This window comes from Pipistrellus kuhlii, unplaced genomic scaffold (genome assembly GCF_014108245.1).
Source record: "Pipistrellus kuhlii isolate mPipKuh1 unplaced genomic scaffold, mPipKuh1.p scaffold_m20_p_23, whole genome shotgun sequence".
In the NCBI taxonomy this organism is placed as follows: domain Eukaryota; kingdom Metazoa; phylum Chordata; class Mammalia; order Chiroptera; family Vespertilionidae; genus Pipistrellus; species Pipistrellus kuhlii.
In genome coordinates, this window is record NW_023425522.1 from 12,227,145 (window position 1) to 12,246,643 (window position 19,499).

At 62.7% G+C, this 19,499-nt stretch overlaps 1 protein-coding gene across 2 annotated transcripts in view; it reads left to right on the plus strand.

The window, feature by feature from the left end:
• Positions 1 to 1,785: 1,785 nt before the first annotated feature.
• The window catches only part of ATP2A3 (ATPase sarcoplasmic/endoplasmic reticulum Ca2+ transporting 3), a 32,958-nt gene continuing 15,244 nt past the window's right edge, over positions 1,786 to 19,499 (plus strand). For both annotated transcript variants that reach the window (XM_045586672.1, XM_045586673.1), the window contains exons 1-10: positions 1,786 to 2,093; positions 11,639 to 11,656; positions 11,925 to 12,007; positions 13,440 to 13,544; positions 13,702 to 13,840; positions 14,113 to 14,193; positions 14,283 to 14,368; positions 16,795 to 17,259; positions 18,972 to 19,060; positions 19,146 to 19,248. In XM_045586672.1, the coding sequence (XP_045442628.1) occupies positions 1,976 to 2,093; positions 11,639 to 11,656; positions 11,925 to 12,007; positions 13,440 to 13,544; positions 13,702 to 13,840; positions 14,113 to 14,193; positions 14,283 to 14,368; positions 16,795 to 17,259; positions 18,972 to 19,060; positions 19,146 to 19,248 (1,287 nt within the window). In that variant the 5' untranslated portion in view covers positions 1,786 to 1,975. The remainder of the gene's footprint in view (positions 2,094 to 11,638; positions 11,657 to 11,924; positions 12,008 to 13,439; positions 13,545 to 13,701; positions 13,841 to 14,112; positions 14,194 to 14,282; positions 14,369 to 16,794; positions 17,260 to 18,971; positions 19,061 to 19,145; positions 19,249 to 19,499) is intronic.

Here is a 19,499-nt window from a genome sequence, read left to right on the forward strand (position 1 = left end):
AGCCAAGCAGGTGGGCATGCTGACAGGTGTGTGAGCCTGCCAGGTGGGGGCTACCGTTTGCCCTGGGTGTGGTGGTTTGGAGGCAGAGTGGGCTGGGGTGGGCTGGGGTGGGGTGGACCAGAGAAAGGGAACGTAGGCTAGCCTGCCAGAGCAAACAGGCAGCCGACCGGCCCTACCTTCTAGCACACACCCTCAAACCTGAGCGTAGGGTATATGGGAAAGGCTTAGGGTTAAGGTGCCTGGGCCGGCCAAGGGGCTTCGGCCCCAGGATGTGTCTGGAGGAGGGGCATTGGGCTCCCACCTGCTTGAATTTCCTGGGACAGAGACTCTGGTGGGAGCCACAGGGCCCTGTCCTCACCCAGCCCTGGCTAACAGTTTTTCCTGGCAACTGGGGAATGCAGGTGGGGCTGTAGGGACTGAGTGGGGAGAGAAGAGAGGGACAGGGGGAAATGACAGGGATATTGGACTGGAAGGAGCCTCAGCCAAAAAACCAGCATTCCCCTACCTCCCAGGCGCAGGCCGACACCCAGCGGGGCCCTGGGAGTCAGTCTGGGTGACCCCACCAAGGCAGAGCGAAAGGCAGGGTCATTCTGTCCACCAGCCCCATGGAGTGTCTGTGCTCAAGGAGGCGTGGCCAAGGGGACACAGTGAGCCCTGCAGCCCTGGCCTGCAAGGAGGAGGTCAGAATCGGGGCACACACAGCTGGGCAGTCAGCAACAGGGCCAGGCTGGTGCATGTGTGTGTGTGGGGGGAGGGGGGAGGTATGTATGTGGTGTGCATGAAGTATGTGTTGTGTGTGTGTCATATGTGCATGCATGAGGTGTGTGGAGTGTGAGTGTGAGGTGTGTGCATATTGTGTGTGTATGTATGTTGTGCATGTGTGGTGTGTGTATGTGGTGTGTGTAGTTGCTGTGTCGGGGAAGGCTTTCTGGCTGCAGAGGCACTGAAGGGTTTGGGTTTTGAACAGCTGGCCGGGTGGGCTCAGTCCTGGAATCTCTGACCCTGTGCCGCCAGGGCGGACAGCAGAGGCCAGCTGGTGGGGGTAAGACTGCCCCTGGGTGAGGGCTGGGTCTCTCACCCTGGAGGGGTGCCAAGCAGACTGTTCTCTGCTTCCCTGACCTGCAGCCCTGGACCTAGGAGCTCAGGGGCGCCGGAGGTCCTGCTGGCCCCCCTCTCCCGGCCAGAGGCCTCCACCCGCCCTCAGCTCTCCAGGGAGCCCCACCCACCCGCAGCCACATTTCCTGCTGGGATGAGGGTGTGTGTCTGGGGTGACAAGACTGGTCTGCATTCTCACGTACTGGCTCATTGTTAGAGGTCTGCTTGTAGGGGGGACCCGCCAATCACTGGACGTTTGGAGAAGAAGGGGAAAGCACAAACATCAAGGAGGAGGAGACGGGCTTGTTCTCGGCCTCTGGGTTTCCTCCAGACCTGCCTGCAGAGTTCGGGGGTGGGGGAGTGGGGGGAGGGAACCCCGCTAAGGACAACTCCATTTGGCAACCTCCCAGGGCAGAGAGGACTCAGAGCCCCGTGCTCCGAAGCCCACCGGCGTTTGGCCCTTGGAGGCGCCCTGAGCCCTACGACTTGGGCCAGGGTGCCTCGGGCCACGCTCGGGGCGATCCCCTGCGGCGGCCTCGGTTCCCTCTTCTGCGGAATGGGCGGGCGGCGGCCTGGGCGCCCCTGGGCGCCGCGGGGGCGGGGCGCGGGCTCGGCGGGCGGCCGGAAGGGGTGTCAGTGCGGGGGCGGGCCCCGCGCCGCCCCGCCCCGGGAGGGAGGCAGCCCAGCCCCGGGCGCAGCATCCTGGCGCGGCCTCGGCGGCCGCTGTCACTGCCGTCGGGGAAGGTCCCGGCGCGGACATGGCCCTTCGCGGCGGCCGCCCGGGCCGCAGCCGCCGCTGCTCCGCGCAGTAGCCCCGCAGCCCCGCACGGAGGCCGCCTCGACGGAGCCCGCGGCGCGGACGGCCGGGCGGGCGGGCGGCATGGAGGCGGCGCACCTGCTCCCGGCCGCCGACGTGCTGCGCCGCTTCTCGGTGACGGCGGAGGGCGGCCTGAGCCCCGCGCAGGTGACCAGCGCGCGGGAGCGCTACGGCCCCAATGGTGAGCGCGGGCCGGGGCCGGGGCCGGGGCCGGGGCCGGGGCCGGGGGGCCGGGGGGCCGGGGCCGGGGCCGCCCAGGTCTCCCCAGCCCCGCAGCGGCCGCGGGGGCCCCCACCCCACCCCACCCCACCCCCAGCTCTCGGCCTCCGCGGGCGGGCAGGAAGCGAGGGCTCCGGAAACCCCTGCAGATGTTCTTGGGGCGCCCGGCGGGGCTGCGAGGCCACCTTCGCGGCGGGTTCCGGGTCTGGAGCCCGGACGGCAGGCTCCCCTCTCTCCGCGTCCCCCTCCCTGCAGCCCCGGACCCACACCGTCCTCCCCGCCAGCCCCCAGCCCCATGCGCCCCTGCACGCTCACCCCGCCGGCCGCCAGCGACGGTCCCGCGCGGCAGGGCACCCCCCCTCCCCATAGTGCAGGTGCACCCCCAGACCGGGGCGAGGGGCCCGCGGGGACTCAGCCTGCCGCCGCCCAGCGTCCCCAGAGCCTCCTCCGAGGGCTCCATAAAGTGCCCAGAGGGTGCAGCATGTCAGCTGGCGGCCGCGGGGGCCCCCGCCCCCACGCCACCCCCGCCCCCACACCCAGGTCTTCCTCTTTCTGCACCCGAGGCGGATGTGGCTGGCGGGAGCTGGTGGGGGCTTTGAACTGCCGAGGCGAGATCCTCCCCCTGAGGGTGGCAGGTTCAAGTCCTCACTTCAGGGAGCTTGCCTGGAGCCTTTCACGCCTCCTGGACCCCAAGGCGGGGACCCCAAGCCGTGCTGCCCACCGCTGGGCAGGGAGGGAGCCTTCCGCTGTTGCTGTCTGCAGGGGGGTGGCATGGGGGGGGAAGAGGTATCATTTCTTCCTCGTCTTCAAAGGAATGTGGGGTTCTCCATCTACCCCAAGGCACAGCAAGTGCCAGGGGCGGTGTGCCCCCGCCCTCGGAGGCCTGGGTACAGGTGGCAGGTGCTTGCCGGGCAGGGCTGTGCACACCTTCCCCGCAGGCTGCTGGAGGCCCATGTGGACATGGCCCCGACCCCAAAGCTCGTGCTGGAGCCCCTCGGGGCTTGGAGCTCGCCCTCCCGGGACTCCCCTCGCTCTCCCGGGGTTCCCAGGCGGCCAGAGGGGAAGGCGCCCCGGCCTGAGTGCCTCGCTGCTCCCAACTGGCTGCAGATTAAGAAGAGCTGTCAGGAAGGGAGCTGGGGGTTTTGTATTGGTTTATAGAAACCACCTCTTACATAAATATTATCTTTCTGGAGCAGAAATCCTTTTTCAAAAAAAATTAGTTGCTATATTTAGTGGCGCTGTGGGAGGAACTGGGGAGATAAATATTATTTAATGCCCCCATTAGTGACTTGGCAGGGAGGGTGTCCGCTGCCGCGGGACGGAGGGCGGCAGGGAGGGGTGGAGGTGGAGGCAGAGGTGGGGTCCGGGGGTCCACAGCCTCTTCTGTGCTGCTGTGGCCCCCGAGAGCGAGTCCCGAGTCCCAGCGGAAACTGGAGACCCAGCCCTTGGTTCTGCCTCCAGAGTCGCACAGATTCTGTCCGGTGGGACCCTGGCCGCTACCCCTCTCCTTTCTGACCCCATGGCTTTGTTGGCAGAGGAGGGTGTGCACTGGGGGCAGGGGTGTGTGTGCCTCTCGGGGTATATGCATTAGGAAAATTTGGGGGGCCACCGAGGGCTCCCCTGCTTCTTCTGTGCGTGGACAGCAGTCATGGTGAAAGCTAATGTTCGCTGAGCACTCCTATGTGCCAGGCTCTGTCCTCAGGACTTGCCGCTCCCATTTCTTCCTGAGAACAGCTGTTGCCACCCGCATGCCACTGAGGAGCAGCTGAGGCACCAGGAGCGCAGTCCGCTTGCCCCAGGCCACGGAGCAGTGCTGGAGCTGGGACTGGGTGCCTGTCCCCGTCGGGGGACGGCGGGGGGCCTGGCTTTCCCTATCTGTACAAGGGGCTCATAGTTTCTGGGACCTGGCGGGGGTGCCTGTGCTAGGAGTTGGGGTCAGTTAGGCAGGAGCTATTCCAGCTTGTCCCCCAGCCCCTGCCGAGCCCCAGAGGGCTCTCCTGATGACTTTTCCCAGGAGGCCTCAGGGCCCTGGACATGGTCAGGTGAGGAGTGGAGAGCCAGCTGCCCCTTCCCGCCTCCTGCTTTCCCTGCCCAGCTGCCGCCTGAGGGGGTGTCCTGCTGCCTCTCCCGGCACAGCCTCTGAAGGGGGACCGCTAGGGGCTTGGACCCTGTCTCTGCCCCTTCATAGCTGTGGGACTCTGGATAAGACTCTGCCTCTCGGTGCCTCCCTTTATTCATCCTGAGTGAGGCTGCACTAGGCTCCACGTCTCGGCGTTGTTTGTGGGTGTTCGTTACACCAAACCATCCCTCTTTGTAGCAGAAGAGGCTGCCTGGCTTTGGGCCAGAAACTGGATGGCAGGGGGGGGGGGGGCCTGAGCCTGCTGGTGGAGGGGAACACCCCGGGGACTAGCGTCCCCACAACCCCAGGAATCTATGCACCTGCAAGGTCGTTAGCGCTAGAAACCACAAGGAAGTCATTTGCTTACGTCCTGAAGTTTGCAAATTCTGCCAGCGGGAGGCAGGGCCTGGGGATCCCGCCCTCCGGCCTCAGAGCTGGGGGAGGGGGCCTCCGCTGTGCCCTCAGCGAGTACACCAGCCAGGAGCCTGCCATGCACACAAACACCGCCTGTCCCGACCGCAGCCTGGCGGGGTGTCCTCTGAGGCCCAGCCGGGCGGTGAGCGGCAGGCTCCATGCCCACGGCCGCTCTCTGCAGGTCCCAGGGGTGCTCAGGACTCGGCGTCCTCAGGGGAAGGATTTTCTACATCCTCTCAGCTTACTTTTTGAATAAAAATGAAAGTGTGCACACAGGAGGACACATGCTCAGAGGGGGAAAAGGATACACCGTCATGCCTCCCCAGCCCTGTCCCCACACAGGAACTCCCGGTGTCCCCGGGTCTTAGGCCTCCTTCCCAGGACATTCTGCGCATCTAGACCTGCGGTCCATGTCTTTTTACACGGAAGAGCCATTGCTGCGGCTGCTTCGCCCCTGCTTCCCCCGGGGCCGTGCCGCGCGGAGCTTCCTTGGGGTCCCCGTGGCTTTATCGTGTGGCCGTTCTAGCGCCTCCTGTCCGGCCCCTGACGGGCGCTGGGGCTGTCCGCAGCCTCTGCAGTCTCACACGTTCCAAGGCCCCGTGTCATTTCCCTCCTGAGAACATCACCCAAGGACAGGTTCCTAGAAGTGGAACTGCTGGGTTTAACGTTCGCCGGTTGTTGCCAAACGGTTCTCCGTAGAGTCGCACCGGCTGACCCGCCGGCTGCCACCTCCCGGAGGCGGCGGCATGCTGCTGGCCATTGCCGCCGCGCCAGCCCGCCGAGAAACGCGTCCTCTCGCGGCCTCACGTTACATGTCTCTGCTTCCGAGTCCGCTTGGGCGTTTTCTCCGGCGGAGACGTAGGAGCCACCTGATTTCCTAATGTCCATGAACCCGCTGCCCTTCGCCTTTCTGGGCGTGGGAGGCAGGAGGCAGGAGCCAAGGCCGGGCATGTCCTGTTACGTGGTCCCGGGAAAGCCCAGTGACGTGGGCATCGGGAGGGGTCCCGGGTCCCAGGGTTGGTATCTTTTTAGGGACACTAACTTCCTGGGTGCAGGCAGCCATCTGTGCGGTGGGTGTGCCAGCCAGCCGGCCGCAGGGCTGCCAGATGGAACGGCCGGTTCCGAGTCAGATTCCCGCCTGCGCGCGGTGTCAGCTGCGGCCTTCTCTCCTGCCCCGAGCCCAGGCCCCAGGTGGCCGCTGGAGTTTTTCGGAAACCCGCAGAAACCAGGCCAGGAGGGCTGGGGCCAGGCAGGAGGAGGAGGGAGGGAGATCCGAGTTGCCAGCCTCCCGCAGATATGTCCTCCGTGGTCTCCGCGTCAGAGGCAGAGCAGAGATGGACTCTGAGACCCCCTCAGGGCCTGGCGGGGTGGGGGGTGGGGGAGCAGGACTCCTGGATCTGAGGGGCGCGGCTCTGCAGGGATTTACAAGCTCCAAGTCTCTCGGGCTTCACTCTGGTTTCCACAGCCTCATTGGGCAAACTCAGTGCCCCCTTCCAGGGATGGCCTCAGGCCCAGTCCCCTCCGAGCTCCCCAGCCCCCTGCACCAGGAGCTGCCTGAGGTGGGGCAGGTCTGCCCACAGCACAGCTGGCACCCGATGCTGAGCAAAGCCTTCCCCGGTACGTTAGTGCCAGGTCAGCCTGGCGGGCGTGGGCCCCCGGAGAGCAGGCTGCGCACCCAGGCCCCCCGCAGTGCAGGGCCAGGCTGCCCTCTCTAGGGGGGCCCTGGAGACCGGGCAGGGCCAGGTGGGTTGGGCGGGGCGGCCGGGCAAGGTCTCTCCTTTATTCTGCAGGTGACAATTTAATTGCTCTGTAAATTTACCTTTGAGGAAGACCTCGGTGAGCACTGGCCTCTCCCAGCTGGAACTGACATTTAGAAGCTGAAATACCAGTTTCCAATGTTGTGAGAAGGAAGGAGTCCAGAGAGGGGTGATGAAGGGAGCAGGTGGTACTTGGAGCATGGGGGCAGCCCTGGCCCTGAACCCCCTTCTCTGGGGCTCTGGGCTGTGGGTAACTGAGTAAACAGTCTGACAGCTGTGTGGACGCAGGGGTGACTCAGTGCCTGGGGCCCCAAAGGTGCTCAGCCAGGCCCGGCCAGGCGGGGCGGCTCCCTCACCGAGGACTGGCCAGGGCAGGGTGATCCCGGGAGGGGACTTTTCCCTGGAAGCCCTCCTGGAAGGCCGAGTTCAGATGAGGAGATGGGAAGGGCACCCTGCACAGAAGGAACGGCCCCAGCAACATCTTGGAGGCGGCCCCAGCGGAGGTGGTGGCAATGCCGAGGTACCTCACTTGGCTGGCGGATGGATGTCTAAGATACGGGGTGATTCCGGAAGCTGGCTGGGCGGATCGAGGCAGGCCTTGAAGACCAGGCTCAGGGTGGTCTTTGTTCTGCAGGCCAGGGACAGCCACTGACCTATAAACCAGGCAGAGATGGGGTCATTCATTCGCTTATAGAAGTTAAGTTAATGGAGCGCCGACACATTATTCCAGGTGCTGGGAACACAGACCGTCACAAAGCCCACAATCTAATACCTATTATGGCTGATGTTTCCTGAGCATGTACTGTGCGCCGTGCATAGTCTAAGTATAATATTTCATGCGTAGCATGCCATTTCATCTCCACACCACCCCTCGGACATAGCTACTGCGATGATCCATTCCCATTGTGCAGATGGTGAAACTGAGGCACAGAAGGGGTCACAGAACTGCCAAGAGATAGAACAGGATTTGAATTCAAGTCCTCTGGACCAGACTCCTTGCTCTAACCCTGACGTTTCTCTGATCACATTCTCTTTTGCCCCCTAGGACCCACAGCTAACTCCCAACATCTCCTTCACCCCCCTACCCCCGCCTCCTCCGGCAGCCCAGCCCCACATCAGGCACCTGTGGGCATGGGCCAGAGCAGAGGCCGGTGAAGAGGCCGTCAGTGGGCGGACCAGAGGTCCATTCCAGAAGGGCAGTGGGGCTGCGTGCCCCAGGCTGGCCCAGCCGGGGGCCTTGGAGGGAGCACTCCTCCTGTGCAGCCTGGCAGGGGGCACCTCCAGGTGGGCAGGGTGGGGCATTCTCCTCACTTAACAAATGGGCATCTGGCACTGCCGAGAGCCCAATGCCACCATCTCAGGGGGAACTGGTCCAGCCCTCCCCCACTATGTGCAGCCTGGTCGGACAGCAACGGGGAGCCAGCATCATGCAGGGATGCCTGGGGAGGGGCTAGGTGCTCCATGGCCCCTGGACTCGGTCACATGAGAGGAGAATTGGTCGTCTAAGGCAGTGGTCACCAAACTGCGGCTCAAGAGCCACATGTGGCTCTTTGGCCCCTTGAGGGTGGCTCTTCCACAAAATACCATGGCCTGGGAGAGTCTATGTTGAAGAAGTAGCGTTAGAAGAAATTTAAGTTTAAAAGATTTGACTCTCCAAAGAAATTTCAATCGTTGTTGATACTTGGCTCTGTTGACTAATGAGTTTGCCGACCACTGGTCTAGGGTTTTGGCAGGATTGGAGTTTGGAACAGACCAGGCCTGAGCTGGCAGAACCTAGTAACCCCCAGACAATCCCTGTGAGGAAGGACAGCAGAGCCTTGGGGCAGGGATGGTTTTGGCTGGTGGCTCTGGGGCCACAGTAGAGGGATAAGTCCATTGATAGAAGGACATGAGACACCAAGTTTTCCCAGGTGACCTTGGCTGGGAGAGGCAGAGGGCCCAGGAAGGCAGGACAGCCTAGGAGTTAGTGCAGGAGGTCCTGTGTAGAGGGTTGAGAACCAGACTACCTGAGCTCAAAACCCTTCTTGCCACTCCCACTTCCTGCTGGGTGACCATAGACTGGTCACCCAACCTCTCTGGGCTCCAGTTGTCTCTCTGTAAAACGGGAATAATCATTGAATGCTCCTTCTCAGGTTGTTGGAGAGTCACAGGAGTAATGCACATGAGGCGTTAGCATGGCATCTGGCGTGTGGCGAGCCAGCACGGCCATGGCATACTCAGCCCCACGTTGGGCGACGTATGTGCCGAGCCAGCTAGCTCAGCCAGGTTCGGTGAGCCTGAGAGGGGGCGGTGGAGGATTGAGAAAAGACAGACAAGAGAAGAAAGCTGGGTCTCGGCGGGTCGCTGTCCTCTCTGATGGAGAGCTAGCGACAGCGCCACAGCCCCGAAGCCGTGTCTTTATTTTACAGCCAGATTCCGAGGCAAAGTACGTAAGGGCAAGTGGTCAAGATGTTCACAGCATTCTCGTGGGTTTCAAACCTGCTCAATGACATGCACCTGAATTCTATCAAGCCCACATCACTCAGCCACGTGGGGCCACAGGTTCGACCATAGGTTCAAGCTGACAGCGATAGCCTTTGGCTATGATTGTGCCGGAGGACTCTGCCCTCCAGGCTGGGACTGCACGTGGCCATGAGAGGACTGTGCCCTCTCATTAGTCCGAGGCTTGAACCTGTTGTCCAAACACTGTGGCCGCTCTCCACGCTGGCGCACTCAACTCTAATGGTCCTGCGGTGATTTATCGCTATCGTGAGCCTCCTCGTTGTGCTCGGCACACAGTGCCCTCCCACTGACCTTGGGAGATAATGGGGGGAAAGCACCTGGCTCGCTGCTTGGTACACACTAGGTGCCCAGTAAGTGGGGCTCTTATTAACATTAGCGACGGTCTTCACAGCAGCCCTCCAGGGTAGGGTGGACCCCATCTTCCAAACTTATTCGGGGTCCCCGGGGAGCCAGCTGCTCAGGCGGGACAGAAGCACACGTATGTGCATGTGCAGGGTAGGCAGGTTGTCCGCTGTGATTGCATGGCGGGCTGGGCCTCCCCCAGGGCCAGTGAGTGGGGGTGAAAGGGGAGCCTGTGGTAGAAGCCAGGTTTGGGGGGAAGAGGGTATCAGTCAGGCTGACTAGGCGGCTGTAACCACCCCCAGATCTCAATGGCTTAAAACAATGGGGGTCCTGTCGCACCTACTCTGAACATGTGTATGTCAGCGGCAGGCCCCCGGGGCTGTGTCTCCTGCACCCCGGGACTTGGGGGCACACACCAGACACATCTTGCCGGTTGCTGGTTTCTGCAGCAGAGGGACAAAGAGCGCCTGACCTGTGCCGTCCAGTACGGCAACCCCTGGCCTCTGTGGCTACTGAAATGTAAATGAATGAAAATTAGGTAAAATCTAAAAGTTAGCTCCTCAGTCACGCTAGCCAGCCGCCAGCCGCATTCCCAGTGCTCAGAGCTGCCTGTGGCGGGTGGCTGGTGGCTGCCGAGCGGGACAGCAGCTGCAGGACACTCGGTCTCAGAGAAGTTCTGGGAGCGCATGCTTCCCAAGTCCCTCACCACCGTTCAGTGCCGCAGCCTGGAACTGACGCAGGTCCCTCTTTTCCCACCTCCCGTGGAGGCCGGGAATGCCTACAGGTGGGAGAATCGGAAATGAGTTCTCACCTAACGATACGGGTTCTTGAAACAGTTGCAAAACGATTTATAACAAAACGAATTAGAGGCTCATGGACAGGAACTGGTTAAGTTCCTGCGGCATCTCATCAACATTATGAAGAAATGACACTGAGTGAAATGTTAGTTGAGGACCTGCTGTAGTTGGGGGACAGCATGGGTCCTGGGTCAGAGAGCGGAAGGGGGGACCCATATGGAGGGGTAGAGAGAGAACTCGAGAGGCAGGGAGAAGGTGGCTTGAGAGGAACTAGCTTCCCAACCCCAGGCCTTGCCCCTGAGGAATATGGTGGCAGAGGCGCCGAGTGCCTAGTGGAGGGGTGAGGGAGGCGGTGGAGGGGTTCAGGTGAGACTTCCAGGTGAGCTCCCTCTGGTCAGGGGCCCTGAAGACCCCCGGGGGTGAGGGCTGGGACTCTCGTGGGCGGGGCGCGGAGAGGCAGGCTGATGTGTGCCCAAGGCTGGCACTGTGCTGGGCTGAGGTGGGCATGGCTGAGCCGACCTCTCAAGGACCCTCGTCCATGAGGGACTTGGCCCAGAAACCCGCCTCGCCCTCCCCCCGCCTTTCCTGTCCACTCCGGCTAAATGGATCAGAAGGAAAACGTCTGTTTGATTTTAATCTCAACGCAGGACACTGGAGATTACATTTTCCACGGAAAATGTCAGCCGCTGCCTAAAATAGGACTTCGGTGAAAATGCTAGAAAGTGTATTTTTAGGTTCTATGTTTCCCTCCTGGGTTCCTGCAGCCAAACCATCCGGGGCTGCCTGATACTCTTCACGGTCTGGCTGCCAGGTGCAGGCCCCGGATCTTCCAAACAGGTGGTCTGCGAGGAAAATGGTGGGCGGGCACTTGAGCCCAAAACAGGTGGACAATGCAAAGACTGGTGTCCAGGAGGAGGGAGGGGGAGGAAGAGGAAGGGGAAGAGGAGGAGGGGAGGAGGAGAGCCAGCCTGGGGTGGAGCCTCAGAGTCTGACCCAGCTCCTGAGCGATGCTGATGCTGCTGGCCTAGCCTGTCCTCCAAGGAGCAGGGACAGGGAGGCAGGGCTTAGGCAGGCTGGGCCTCCGGGAGCTGAGTGTGCAGGGTCCCCCTTGCCTGGCTGCTGTGCTGTGTCCAGGGGAAGCCCTGGGGGTGTGGGGCTCAGACCTCGTCCTGGTGCAGCAGGTGCATCAGAGGCAGCCCAAGTCCATGTTCAAAATTCGAGGAGTCGGGGTGGGGGACATTGGTCAGGTCTGGGCAGCCATGGAGAAGGAGCCACCTCGGGGTCCCTATGTGACTGGGGGAGGGGCTAGCCTGGAGGCTCTGGAAGGACTCTCCTGGCTGGTCTTGTCCTGGGGGAGCCAGGCCACACCAGGCTGTGCTTAGAGGAGGCGTGGGGGGATGGGAGGTGGTGGTGGGGACATGGTGTGGGGGTTGTGGAGTCCATTCTATGACTCCGGAGAGCTGTGGGCATGTCTCAACCATCGTGGGGGTCCAGGCGGGCACAGAGGGAGGGGCCCCACTGCTTAACCCAATGTCTCTTGTCTCCGCATGGCTCCCACGGCTGCTGGATCCCACAGAGCTCCCGACCGAGGAAGGTGAGGCGTGCGCCAGGGCATTTGTGGGTGGCATCCTTGGGCCGTTCGTGGTCACGTGTGTCCTCCCCTCCCGGGCACAGTGAGGCCCTGCCGAGTCCCCGGGCGTCGCCCACCTGCGCCTCTCCCGGCCTCAGGCTCTGCCTCGGAATGGTGAGGGTGGGGGTGGGGGCGGGGAGAGCAGGCCAGGCGGTCTCCGAGGTTGTCCCAGCTCTGCGTGGGGGCAGGCCAGCTGGTCAGGGCCTGGGCCTCACACGTGTTCCTGTCCCAGGGAAGTCCCTGTGGGAACTGGTGCTGGAGCAGTTCGAGGACCTGCTGGTGCGGATCCTGCTGCTGGCCGCCCTGGTCTCCTTTGTAAGTGGGGCCCCGTCCCCCAGCCTCAGGCAGCCCGTGGGAGGCGGGGAGCCTGGCCGGGCCAGTGCCCAGAGTCCCAGGCTCCGAACACAGGGCTGTCCTCCCGGCCGCTGGCACCCCTGGGCCCCTGCCCGCCTGCCCTGCTCCGAGGTCACTTCCCCTGTGAATCCTCGCAGCCCCCACTGCGCCCCACTCCCATCTGTCCCCCCGGCTGCCAGCCCCTGCCCCCTTTAGCTCAGGTTCCTCAGCCTCAGCAGTACGGACATCTGGACCAGCTGATCTTTGCTTGGGGGCGGTCTTAGGCACCCCTGGCCTCCGCCCACCAGGTCCAGTGGCACCCTCTGTTGTGACAAGCGAGTCCCCAGAGATTGCCAAATGTCCCCAGGAGACACCGTCACCCTGGTTGAGAGCCCCTCTGGCTCCCTGTGCCCTCAGAGGACTTCAGGCCGGAACCTCTTGCCGCCCCCCAGGGCTGCTGCCTCCCTTTGCTCTTGCCCCTGCCCGCTGCCCGGGCCCCTCCTGGACCCACGGGGTCATGGGGTCGGGATGGAGTGGGGAGGGGACAGTGGCTGTCATTGGGGACTGAGCAGCAGAGTCCCAAGGGTGGTGCAGGCACATGGCTGCCCGGAGGGTAGACAGGACCCCTGCTCCCACCCAGGACCCAGCAGGGCCGGGGGGGGAGGGGTAAGGATGGGGGGGGACCTGGTCCTGTGACTGGGAGAGGAGGAGCAGCAGGGGCCCTTCCTCTCCAGCCAGCTGTGTCTGGCTCTCCTGGCCGCTCCCCGTGCCTGTGGAGACTGAGGACTCTTACTAGTAGAAAGTCTACCCTAAAACGGCTGAGCCGAATGGGTGCTGGTACCAACAGGCCCCCTTGAGGCAGTGGAGGGGAGTGACCAGGTCCCAGTTAGGCCGAGGGGTGGGAGTGAGACGTGAACCGGGCCTCCTGCTTCAGGCCCGGGCTCTGGCTGGAATCTGTGTCTGGCCACCGGCCTCTGGGTGGGTGGGAGCCTGAAGCGGGGTCAGCTGGGCTTGTTCAAACAGACTGGGGGGTTTCTGACTCCGGAGGTCTGGGGTGGAAATCCGAGAATCGCATTTCTAGCAAGTTCCCAGGTGGTGCTGCTGCTTGTAGGGGGGGGGGGGGGGGGGGGGGGCGGGAACCACGCTTGGAAAACCGCAGCGAGGCAGACAGTGGGGCCCGCCGCCGCTGTCAGCTGTGCAACGGGCCCACGTCCCTGAGAGCTGGCGGTGGGACTGGGCTGTGGTGGTCGCTACCCACAGAGGCTGCGCGCCCGAAGCCATGCCCTCTCCCAGCGGCCCTCTCCCAGGTCCCTCCCGCCCCGGGCATCTTCCCCCAAAGCAGGGAGCAGAAGGAGACCTGTGTACAGAGGAAGCGGTCAGCAGAGCCCCAGTTCACCAGCTTGGGTCCCGGCAGGTGCTGGCCTGGTTCGAGGAGGGCGAGGAGACCATGACGGCCTTCGTGGAGCCGCTGGTCATCGTGCTGATCCTGGTGGCCAACGCGGTCGTGGGCGTGTGGCAGGTGGGAGCCGCGGGGGTGGGGCTGGGCTGCAGGGGGTGACCTCTCCCCGGTGCTGGGGTCCTGCCTCCAGCTCCATCCCGAGCCCCGAGGGTGTCCCTCCAGGAGGGGGGCCTGCTGGGGCCGGGAGTACAGACCGCGCCTGCCCCCCGTGCTGCAGGAGCGCAACGCCGAGAGTGCCATCGAGGCCCTGAAGGAGTACGAGCCGGAGATGGGCAAGGTGCTGCGCTCGGACCGCGCCGGCGTGCAGAGGATCCGTGCGCGGGACATCGTCCCCGGGGACATCGTGGAGGTGGCGGGTACAGTGGGGTCCCTCTTCCCCAGGGGCGAGGCTCCGAGCCCATCCCCCTCTGCGCTCCCGTCTCTGGCTGTGTATGTAGATCTCTCCTCAGCTCTTGGCCCAAACCCTGCTGGACAGGTGAGGCCAGAGGCCAGAGGCCAGGGCCTCCCTCCCTGAGGAATCCCAGCTGGGTTCCTGCCTCCCAGCCCAGCCTTGAGTCCTGGGCGCCCTCCTGGCTTTTGGGGGGTGGTGCCCAAAGCCACCCTCAGCCCAGCTCTTCTCCCTCCGCAGTGGGAGACAAAGTGCCTGCCGATCTTCGCCTCGTGGAGATCAAGTCCACCGCGCTGAGAGTGGACCAGTCCATCCTGACAGGTGAGGCCGGGGGCCGTGCCGAGCGGGGCTGGGTCAGGGGGTGGGGGTGTCTGCACGTGGGGCTTCTCATCTTTTGATTCCATGAGCAGGTGAGTCCGTGTCCGTGACCAAGCACACAGATGCCATCCCGGACCCCAGAGCTGTGAACCAGGACAAGAAGAACATGCTGTTTTCTGTAAGTCCGCGGCCCTCTGCCTGGACAGTCTGTACTAATAAAAGGGTAATATACTAATGAGACTGGGAGACCTTGCAGGAGACCTTCCGGACATCCTTCCAGACAAAGCCACGGTGGCAGGACCGAGGCCAAGGAGGTTAGGGATGATCAGGCCAGGAGGGGAGGGCAATTAGGGGTGATCAGGCTGGTGGAGGGGCAGTTGGGGTGAGCATGCCAGCAGGGAGGGCAGTTGGGGGCAAGCAGGTCGGCAACAGGGGGAAATTGGGGGTGAGAAGGCTGGTGGAGGGGGGCAGTTGGGGGTGAGCAGGCTGGCAGGCAGAGTGGTTAGGGGCGATCAGGCAGGCAGGCAGGCAGGTGAGCAGTTAGGAGCCAGTGGTTCTGAATTGTGAGAGGGATGTCCAACTAAACCGGCAGTCAGACATCCCCCGAGGGGTCCCAGATTGCAGGCCAGGCAGAGGGACAACCCCCTCCCCACCCCACAATGCACAGATTTCATGCACTGGGCCACTAGTGATAATAGAAAGAATAACATTTAGATGAATCAGTTAAAGCCCTCATTGATTATCAACAACACGTATAAGTTTGTAGTGAAATAATAGCTGTGCCTGTATTAGTTTACTTAATCTTCACAAGACACCACCTTTGTTATCTGCGTTTTCCAGCAAGGAAACAGGCCCAGAGATGTTAGGTAAGTGGCCCAAGGTCACACAGCCAGTGACTGGCAGGGCTGGGATGTGAACTTAGACATTTCCAACTCCAGAGCGTTTCCTCTCACCTGCTAGGTTTATCCTGCCTTAAACCGGAGAGGGGTTGAGTTTGCCTATAGTCATTCAACGGAGAATCTTCTAGAGGAAGAGGGTTGCTAAAGTGGTGGAGGATGGCAGGAATAGTCATTTCTCCTCGGGGCAAACCAACCCCCCACATCACCATGTTAGCCGCTCTTCCCTCCCCATACCCCCCCCACCCTGCTCTTTTCAGGGGGATTGATGGATTCAACTCTGGGGAGTGGCCTTCCCCTGGGGCTCAGAGGGACTTAACTAGTGATGCTCCTGGGCTGCCCGGAAGCAGCCTGAGGCCGAGCACGGAAGCCACAGGGCAGGGATGGCTCAGGGATGGTGGGCAGGCCCAGGGCATCAAGTGGCAGAAGCCGGAGAATGACCTTCACCCAGCTCTCCGGAGGACAGTGCCCCGCCTCGAGGCAGTGAAGCCTTGGAGTGGGAGGGGACTCCGAGGGTGAACCCACTAGGATGTTAAGTGTTGAGTGTTAAGCAGGTCGCTGTGGCTCACTGCAGGCCATTTCCTCAGCGAAGGGCCTGCCCGTGGGGGCGGGGCTGCAGGCTCGGGGCAGAAGAGGGGCTGAGGCTGCGGCCAGCACCCCCTCGCTCCGTCCCCCGCACAGCCGCCCGCCTGAGGGGTACTGAGCCGTGAGCCTCCGGGAGCAGCCGCCTTGGGCCTCTGTCGAACCATTTTCCAGGAGAGGACATGGAAGGTCAAGGCTGGCCGCCCTGGCACCGGCCCCTGAAGTCCTGGCTGCCCAGGATTTGACGTGGGCCTTGAAAATGGGTGGACTTCTAAGGGTTGCATACTTTACTGGACTAAATCGGAATGACCCCACTCCTTGGGAACAAACAGTGCTTACTGGTTTCCAGGTGTATTTAGCTTTGGGTTGAAATTTGAAAAATGAAAACCTAAATAAAATAGGTTAAGTTCCCTGATGATGCAGGTGAACACACAACAACAACAACAACAACAACAACAAAAAACAAAACAAACAAACAAAAAAAGAAAATGGGCGGACGTAAGGCCAAGTTTTCCGGGTTCGTTCGTAAACGTGTACGGGAGGTTCACCTGTGACCACAGTCCGTCACATTCCCGCGTGGCCACTTGGTTGTGTGTGGATCTTACTTTGATGGGCTGCTGCTGTGCTGTGCTGTGCTGGTTGATCATACAGTCAACATTGGCCTGGCGCCCGGGAGGTGTGGCTCAGTGGCCCAGCGCCGACCCATAACCCAGGAGGCCATGGTTCGATTCCCGGTCAGAGTGATCCCCAGTAGAGGGTGTGAAGGAGGCAGGTGACCGATGATTTTTCTCTCATCGTTGATGTTTCCATCTCTCTCTCTCCTTCTCCCTTCCTCTCTCTGAAATAAAGAAAAGCATAGCTTTAACAGTATTGGCCTGGAGCTTTCTCTGTGCCAGGCCCCAGGATAGGCACTAGGGATATGGTGCTGAACAAAGCCCCTGGCATCGTGGAGATGGCACTGTCATGGAGGTGGCAGCAGTAACGGCACTGTATAGCTGCGCACGTCCAGGAGCGCTGAGCGACAGGGAGAAAGAGAGCCACTCGGGGGCTAGGAGCCCCACCCTGCAGGGGCAGGGGTGCTGGGCCTTTCCCGGGGGCTAACCAGCACTCCCCTCCTCCCTGGCAGGGCACCAACATCGCCTCGGGCAAGGCCGTGGGTGTGGCCGTGGCCACGGGCCTGAGCACGGAGCTGGGGAAGATCCGGAGCCAGATGGCGGCCGTGGAGCCCGAGCGGACGCCGCTGCAGCAGAAACTGGACGAGTTCGGGCGGCAGCTGTCCCACGCCATCTCCGTCATCTGCGTGGCCGTGTGGGTCATCAACATCGGCCACTTCGCCGACCCGGCGCACGGCGGCTCCTGGCTCCGGGGCGCCGTGTACTACTTCAAGATCGCCGTGGCCCTGGCCGTGGCCGCCATCCCCGAGGGCCTCCCGGCCGTCATCACCACGTGCCTGGCGCTGGGCACGCGGCGCATGGCGCGCAAGCACGCCATCGTGCGGAGCCTGCCCTCCGTGGAGACCCTGGGCTGCACCTCCGTCATCTGCTCCGACAAGACGGGCACGCTCACCACCAACCAGATGTCGGTCTGCCGGGTGAGTGTGCCCCGACCATGGAGCTGGTGCTGCTCTGTGGTGCTCAGCTCCTCTCTGGATTGTGTCCTGGCTCCTTGTTGGCTGGGGGGTGGAGGACAGAGCCTGTAGGATGCCCCCTGGTGGGGAACAGAGTCAGGTCTTCGAGGGGCAGAGCAGCATTGTCTGGCCGGACACGTGTCACCAGGCAGGTCATTGCCCACCTGGGAACCTCAGTTTCCTCCTCTGACGCCTGAGTATGTCAGCCCTGCCCCGTCACCATCAAGGACCCAGGCAAGGGTCAAGTACAGCCTTGAGGCGTCTGAGCCAGGCTGGGCCCGGACCCAGGCTCTATCCTGTTCTCCCGTGACTCGCTATGGGCAACGCCCGTCATCAGATCCGCCGGCTCCAGTGTCCTGGGAAGAGCCAGAGCAGGAATTATTCATTCCCTGCAACCCGATCCCAGATGCCGGCCCTGCTGCCCACATGCTCCCGGGATTCCGGCTGGGGCTCTGGCAGGTGCAGAGGGCAGACGGGTGGGTGAGGTGATGGAGAAGGTTGTGGATTTCCCACCTGTCTCAAGTCCGCCCCCCTTCCTCCCCCAACACTCCTGCCCCACCCCTCTGCTCCCACAGCCTGCCCACTGGGCCTTGGCCACCCAGGCTCTGAGTCTGAGACTTCAGAGCCCTATGGAAGCCCATCGGAGGCCGCCTCAGGGGAGGGGGCACCTGACACGCTAAAATCCCCAGTGGGACTTCATTGGAGCGGTGTCCTTGACTGAGAAGCACAGGGCAGGGCTCTGCTGGCTGGAGGGCTGCCCGGGAGCAGGGAGGGGCGTGTGAAGAAAGGGGCATTGATTGAGCACCTGCTGGATGCCAGGCTGGCCATTGGTGTGGGAATGTGCGGCGAGGCGGTTTCCAGGAAGCAGGAACTGTCTCCCTGGCAGAGCCGGCTGGCAGGCAGGAAATGGGCTGCCCAGGGCCGGGAGAGGCCCGTCTCCACGAGGCACAGGCAGGGGCTGGGGGACCCAGCTGGCCCTCTGGGTGGAGCTCACTGTGTGTGGACACCTTTGGGCAGAGGGTCTGTGCCCCAGAACAGGCTGTGGGGTTTCTCCCTTGGAGGCCAGGAACCCATCCCCTTCTGGAAGCTGGTCCCACTTTCTCTCCAAGTCACCCGTGGAGGGACAGGCTCAGTGCTCAGCCAGGGGTCACACTGCAAGACGGCAGGACCCGGGCCTCCTGCCCCAGCTCAGGGCATATCAAGCTCCCAGGGGCCCCCAGAACATTGAGGAGTCTGCTGTAAACCCCTCAGGGGTCTAGAGCCAGAGTTTGCCACTCTGTTGACTAACGAGTTTGCCGACGACTGGGAGAGGGGCTTAATCACAAGGAACAACAGCAGCCTGTAATTATTGGAATCGAAGGTCTAGGTCAGTGGCGGGCAAACTCATTAGTCAACAGAGAGGCAAACCGCGGCTCTCAAGCCTCATTGTGGCTCTGGAGCCACAGTTTGCCGACCGCTGCTCTGGACACACCTGGGCAGAGCAGAGGCTCCCGCCTCAGCCTGGACTCTGTACTACACACAGCACCTCTGTGAGCCTGTGGGGGGAAGGCGGTGGCTCCCATGGGGGCCCACAGGACCCCAGCCTGGGGCCAGGCTTTGTTCAGACTGGCTGCCGGGGAGGAGGGAGGAGGGAGGTGAGGGCCCTTCTCAGCAGGCCCCTGTGCTCCCGTCCTCAGATGTTCGTGGTCGCTGAGGCAGAAGCTGGCGCGTGCCGCCTGCACGAGTTCACCATCTCCGGCACCACCTACACCCCGGAGGGCCAAGTGTGAGTGCCGGGCGAGGGGCCGTGGGGGGGGCGGGGCTTCCCGGCGGCAGGGCCAGGCCCTGGTGCTGACCGCCCGGCTCCTCAGGCTGCAGGGGGAGCAGCCGGTGCGCTGCGGGCAGTTCGATGGGCTGGTGGAGCTGGCGACCATCTGTGCCCTGTGCAACGACTCTGCCCTGGACTACAACGAGGTGGGCCACTGCTCCGCGTTACGGTCTCCCCGGGACAGACCTCCTCCCAGGGTCTCAGCGCTCCCAGGACAGGTGGCACCTGCCCAGGAGCACTGCCACCCCTACACACACACACACACACACACACACACACACACCAACACACACCAACTGCTTTCTTGACTGGATGTGGAACCCTGGGCCTCTTGGACTGTGGGGGTCTGTAATGTCAGGGGCTGCAGGGCCAGGGAGGGTGTCGAAAGCAGAAGGAG